Source organism: Nematolebias whitei, chromosome 13 (assembly GCF_014905685.2).
Source record: "Nematolebias whitei isolate Nwh7 chromosome 13, NemWhi1, whole genome shotgun sequence".
In the NCBI taxonomy this organism is placed as follows: Eukaryota; Metazoa; Chordata; class Actinopteri; order Cyprinodontiformes; family Rivulidae; genus Nematolebias; species Nematolebias whitei.
The window spans coordinates 20,819,359-20,826,211 of NC_056510.1; the positions used below are offsets into that span (position 1 = coordinate 20,819,359).

The following is a 6,853-nucleotide window of genomic DNA, read 5'->3' on the forward strand; positions in this document are numbered from 1 at the left end:
AGCTGCCGCCTCACAGCGAGCAGGTCACCGGTTCAAATCTTGGCTGGGGGCCTTTCTGGGTGGAGTTTGCATGTTCTCTCCGTGCATGCGTGGGTTTTCTCCGGGTACTCCGGTTTCCTCCCACAAACCAAAAACATGCACGTTAGGCTGATTGGTAACTAAATTGTCCCTAGGTGTGTGAGTGAGAGAGTTAATGGTTGTTTGTCTCGTTAGTCTCTATGTGTCCCTGTGATGGACTGGAGACCTGTCTAGGGTGTCCCCCACCTCTCGCACACTGATAGCTGGACATGGGCACCAGTGACCTCCCGTGACCCGAAAAGGAAAAAGTGGGTAGAGATAATGGATGGATGGATGGATGGATTGATGGATGGATGGATTACTTTTTACATTAGTACACTTTAACTAATGGGACACAAAACTTTACTACATGTGTTGTTTTGTGGGCTACCTGAAATATTTGGGAACAGTTGCACCAGACTAAAGCTGCTTCATTCATTTACATCAGCAGGATTCAGAAGGATGTTTTTTTTTTTATTTGAATTTTTTCATTTAAAAGGTCATGCTAAACTACTGAATGCACTCACCTACAGGTGAAGTTTTAAACCACAGAACACCTGAAGAACACATTTTACCATTACTTCACATTGCACTTATCCTCTATCTCAGGTTTCTATTTCAAATAATTGCTACATTTTATGCATAATATACACTTCAAAGCAGTTTTCATAGGAGATTTAGCAATTATTACACCTTTAATAAAAAAAAAACTGATCACAATGACAACATTTTAGTAGATCAGCATCGTCCTTTTGTCAAATATTCAAAAATGTTAGCCTCAGCTCAGGGATAATAAGAGAATGAGGGGTGTCTAACAAAGAGAAAGTCCAAAGTACAGCAGCAATAAAAAATCAGCAAACTGACGCAGTATGCAGATGTGTTTGCACAGTAATATCCCTTGCTTGCTTGTGGAAGCCACATGCTCCTCTTAAATCTATTGGTTTTTGTGTGACTCAGATTTTCCCTCCAATTACCGTCCTCATGTTTTCACAGTGAGCCGATTCCTGCAAAATGCATTGAATGATAAACATGCAGGCAACAGGTATTGCCCACATGCCACACTGCATGTAGATTAAAATGTAGATAATTCAGCTTCTTAATTTTTTGTCTTTTTTTTGTCATTGGCATTTAAAAATACTCCAACTCCTACACACCATTGTCTTCAATTTCACACATTCTGGTGTGAGTAATGAAATCTGTGGAGCTTAGTGACCAATGAATACCTATTGTCTTAAGAGTTTCTCCTTAGAGAAAACATTTGTACAACAAAAGTGTGGGAATAATTCGTGACACATATGAAAATGTACAATTACTAGAAGAAACAGTGAGCTAGAAGCAATACCTCATTTCTTTAGAATTATTAATCATGCTTGGTTTCACTTTTTACATTGACTCAGATGATGTAGGCTACATTTCAATCACCTATGAACATCAGAGGCTGTGGATTCCATCAGAAAGCAGAGAAATACATAAAGTTCAAACATGTTGGTTTATGTTTGATGTAGTGGTCAAAACTTTCTGCTGCATTTGAGTTCACTAGTAAAAAAATAGGACAGAAATGAAACATTTATGAGTTCACATTTAAACTTGAAGAAATTCTCCATCTAATGCATCAGTCCATTCATCCATCCATCCATCCATCCATCCATCCATCCATCCATCCATCCATTCAGCGATCCATCCATCCATCCATCCATCCATCCATCCATCCATCCATCCATCATATTTACCCGCTTCTTCCTTTTCGTGTCATGGGGGTCACTGGTGCCCATATTCAGCTGTCATTGCATGAGAGGTGGGGTGCACACTGGATAGGTCACAAGTCCTCTTTTGTAAATATTCCCTGCTTGGATGACCCATTAAAATAGAGTATAATTCTTCATTGTCGTTGCATTAAAGCAATACAACAAGATTTTCTGTACTAAAAGAAATATGACATTTTATTCTTCTCAAACATGCTCGCACAAATGTAGATCCAATGAAACAAATATGCTTGTTTTAAAAAACAGTAGTCACATGCAGCGATTCAGCAACAAAGCAGATGAACCAGAAGCTCAGAAGCAAAAAAGTTTAGAGGAATTGTGATAAAGTTCTAATCATAGGGGGATTTAATTTGTCTATTGAGATTTTATTGAAAGTAGCATGAAGCAAACTTTCAGAATACCAGAATATGTTTGCTTTAGGCGAGTAGCTCCTTAACGTTTCTGCTTCTGACCCACATAATAACAGCTGCAGGCTGAGTCTTGTGACACCATATATTATCAGTTTAAGAATACAAACTTTGTTAATAACCCTGTGAAAAATGAGCACAATAATTACACATAAACTGTATACTTTGGTACTATTTTTCATAAGTTACTACTACCATTTGTAGTAAATATGGTATATCAGATGATAAGGAAACCTGGTGGTGGAATAGTGATGTGCAGGAAGCTATTCAATAAAAGAGGCTAGCCATAAAGAAATATGACAGTGAGAGAGCTGAAGAGAGGAGATGGGAATATAAGAAGATGCAACATGGATCAAAGAGGGAGGTGGCAAAGTCAAAGCCGAAGTTATATGAATTATATGGGAGGCTGTACACTAAAGAGGTCGAGAAGGATTTGTACTGATTGGCGAGACAGAGGGATTAGGCTGGAAAGGATGTGCAGCAGGTTAGGATTGTTAAAGATAGGAATGGTAATGTTCTAACAAGTGAGGAGAGTGTAAAGATGGAAAGAGTACTTTGATGAGCTAATGAATGAAGAGAATGAAAGGGAGAGTAGAGGTCAGAGAAACTGTGGACCAGGAAGTGGGAAAGATTAGTGAGGGTGAAGTCCAGAAAGATCTGAAAAGAATGAAGAAGGGGAAGGCAGTAGGACCTAATGACATACATGACATACCAGTGGAGGTTTGGAAATGTCTTGGAAAGTGAGGTTTCTGACTCAAATATTTAATGGCATATTTGCGGGTGAGAAAATGGCTGAGGAGTGGAGAAGTGTGCTGGTTCCCATTTTTAAGAGCAAGGTTGATATACAGCGTTATAGCAACTACAGGGGAACTAAGTTGATGAGCCACATGATGAAGATCTGGGAGAGGTGTGGAAGCAAGACTTAGATGAGAGGTGACTATTTGTGAGCAGCAATATGGTTTCATGCTCTGAAAGAACAACACAGACACCATCTGTGCATTGAGGATGCTGATGGAGAAGCACAGATACGATCAGAAAGAACTCCATTGTGTCTTTGTGAATTTAGAAAAAAACATATGACAGGGCCGAGGGATGAGTTGTGGTATTGAGGAAATCTGGAGTGGAAGAGAAGTATGTTAAACTGGTACAGGACATGTATGAGGACAGCAGGACAGTGGTGAGATGTGCTGTAAGAATGACAGATAGCTTCAAGGTGGAGATGGGAGTGCATCAAGGAGTGGCCCTGAGCCCCTTTTTGTTGGCTGTGGTGATGGACCGACTAACAGATGAGGTCAGGCAGGAATTCTCGTGGACTATGATGTTTGCAGATGACATTGTGGTCTGTGGTGAAAACAGGGAACAGGTGGAAGAGAACTTGGACAGGTGGAGGTATGCACTTGAAAGAAGAGGAATGAAAGTCAGCTGTAGTAAGGCAGAGTACATGTGTGTAAATGAGAGGGAGGCTGGTGAAACAGTGAGGCTACAAGGAACAGAGGTCACAAAGGTGCAGGACTTCAAGTAACTTGGGGTCCACTGTCCAGGACAATGGGGAATGTGGGTAAGAGGTTAAAAAGAGAGTCCAGGCAGGATGGAGTGGATGGAGAAAAGTTTCAGAAGTGATTTGTGACAAAAGGGTGTCAGCAGAATCAGAATCAGAATCAGAATAAACTTTATTGGCATTGCACTGAGATACAACGCAAATATGTACATACAGTCGTCCAAAGATGGGCGGAGTGCACGAAGATGCGGCTATAAAAAATTAGCGCGGCCCTCTTATTCTTATTCAGAACAATATTTTGCTTAGATGAGAAAAGGAAAGAAAACATGAGGAGAGATGGTATAAAAAAAAGATCTCTCACACCCTGTCCTAGACAGGGCACGATTTGAGGCATCAAAAAAAGCAAAAGTCAAAGGAAATGTTTACAAGACCGTGGTGAGACCAGCTATATTGTATGGTCTGGAGACAGAGACATGGACAAAAAGACAGAAGAAAAACTGTAAGTGGCAGAAATGAAGATGTTGAGGTTTTCCTTAGGAGTGACAAGTATGGATAAAATTAGGAATGAGATCTTCAGAGGTACAGCACAGGTTGAATAACTGGGAGATAAAGTTAGAGAGACCAGACTGAGATGGTTTGGACATGTCCAGAGGAGGGACAGTGGGTATAGTGGTAAGGATGTTAGAAATGCAGCTGCCAGGAAAAAGACAAAGAGGAGATATAGAGAGGACATGGAGGTAGTTGGAGCGAGGACAGAGGATGCAGAGGACAGAGTGAGATGGAGGAGGATGACTCGCTGTGGAGACCACTGAAGAGGGAAAAGCTGAAAGAAGATTTGTAGTAAATATGGTGGAAAAATTGCCAATGCTAAACATTTCACAGATTTCTGGAGACCAATTGAGGACCCTCACTTGATGTTTCATGGCCCACAGTGGGGTTCCTATTTTGAGGAAACATTGCTTTAGACCATTTGCATGAAATGTTGCACAGGCAGTGATGGAATTCCTTATAATATGAACAAATTACAACAATGTTGTGCTACAGGTTGCATCTATTTCTTAATTATTTACATGCCATTTTAACAAATTAGAATAGAAAAATGTGTTTTGAAATGTATATACACTTCAAATGAAAAAGATAAAGAAACTTCTGTTTCAAATGTTTTACTTTTAGTCATACTAAATAGAGTTTTTATTATTTTGTGCATTTGTTCTGTGGCATTTCAGGTTTTTAAATACAAAATCCAAGCTCTGATGATACGTGGAGAGTAACTTTTCCACATATAGGCTTTATTCAAATGATCTCCTCATTCCTTCAGACCAGCAGAGCGCTCAGGTGAAGACGTCGACACCATCCTGGCTCGTCTGAAAAACGCGAAGACCTTTGAGAAATTCCACCCCAGTTTGCTGCAGCAGATTTGTTTGTGTGGATTCTACGAGTGCCTAGAGAAAGGGATCACCCGTAGGTCAAAACATCAGCTTCTACACACATCTGAGGACTTCATAGTTATTTCAGGAGAAAATAAACAAAAATTTTGTTTTTGCTTTTTTTGTCTCCCCAGTGTTTCGCCAAGGAGACATCGGCACCAGCTGGTACGCCGTGCTCTCCGGTTCACTGGATGTAAAAGTGTCTGAGACGTCAAGATATCAGGTACAGCTGAAATCATTGCATCATTTAAAGTAGAATCGCAGGGTTTTATTTAAAAGTGATAAACATATTAAACAATCTTATAGCAAACACTAAATGTTAAATTAAACCCAAGTAAGCTGACCAATATGTTGTAGGGTTACAGAAACAAAAAGGGTAAACTGAAAAAATGTAGCAGAAAAGTTGGGGTGCCATTTGTAAAGTTACACAGTCAAAAATTAACAGCAATATTTTGGTTTATTTAGCCTTTAATAAGATTTTTTTTTTCAAAGTCATATTTTCACCATGTTATTAAATGTTTAGTTTTGTAAAATATATATTTAGGTCTGAGCTAAATATTTAGTTAGCAAATGAAATATTTAGTTTAGGAAATAAACGTTTAGGTTAGAAATTAAATATTTAGTTTGGAAATTAAATATTTAGTTTTGAAAATAAATATTTAACTTATAACTAATTATTCAGTTTACTAACTAAACATTTGACATGCAAGTTAAGTATTTAGTTTGTAAACTAAATATTTAGCTTGTAAATTAAATATTTAGTTGGGAACTATGACATTTATAAATTTATGAATAGCATGGTGAAAATATGACTTTGAAAAAAACAACAACACATATTTTGTTCTTATTAAAAGCTAAATAAACCAAAATATTGCTGTTAATTTTTGTCTGTGTATCTTTACAAACAGCACCCCATGAAAATAGACACTCACATAGATTTGTTGTCTAAAAGTTTGATGCAAAGCTTAAAGCGTGAACAAACTTTTGTAGAACATTTCGACTGAATGAAGTATATTTTATTAGAACTTTACATTTAAGATGTAAAGCTGTACTGTTACGTAAAGGTGTAAGTTACTTGAAACACTCGTGCAGTTTTATTACTGAACCCAAAATGTTGTAAAACAAACAACCAATTTTTGCTTTTTACTGCTTACTTTTAGGACCTGTTTTCTTTTTTTTTTTTTTTTTAATTTTTTACATTTATGGCAGATTCAATTGCAGATTGGATGAACTGAGTTTTGATTGTCAGCCTATGACAGGATGAAAGTGACAGATTTAGAAAGAGGAAAGTGCAGTTTAATAACACTAAAATGACTTACATTAGACCTGATAGATTTACATGTTTTATAAATTGTGTTTTCAGTTCAACTAATGTTCTGAGATGATCCATACCATGTTTGAAAATCAAAATTTTTTTTCTCTCATGTTTTTTTATAGAAGGCTTTGGATTTTAAAAACATTTTTTTGCTACCTTTCAGTGTTCCTCATTCGCATGGAAATTGTTCAGAAAATGTCCAGGCCATTTTTGTTTGTAATTCTTCACATGTTAAAAACAAAAACTTAAACCTTCTTCCACTCTATTTTTTCGAGATGAACATCTTTTCACCTTCATCAATGGACACTGATTGTATCTCACTGAAGATGATTTGTGGGTTTCTGTAAGGAACTCTCGTGATGGTTTGGACCAAGATCACAACACAA

At 37.6% G+C, this 6,853-nt stretch overlaps 1 protein-coding gene across 4 annotated transcripts in view; it reads left to right on the forward strand.

Moving 5' to 3' along the window:
* The window catches only part of rapgef4a (Rap guanine nucleotide exchange factor 4a), a 41,099-nt gene that overhangs the window by 1,096 nt on the left and 33,150 nt on the right, over positions 1-6,853 (forward strand). For all 4 annotated transcript variants that reach the window (XM_037686464.1, XM_037686461.1, XM_037686462.1 and 1 more), the window contains exons 2-3: positions 5,044-5,186; positions 5,287-5,375. In XM_037686464.1, the coding sequence (XP_037542392.1) occupies positions 5,044-5,186; positions 5,287-5,375 (232 nt within the window). The remainder of the gene's footprint in view (positions 1-5,043; positions 5,187-5,286; positions 5,376-6,853) is intronic.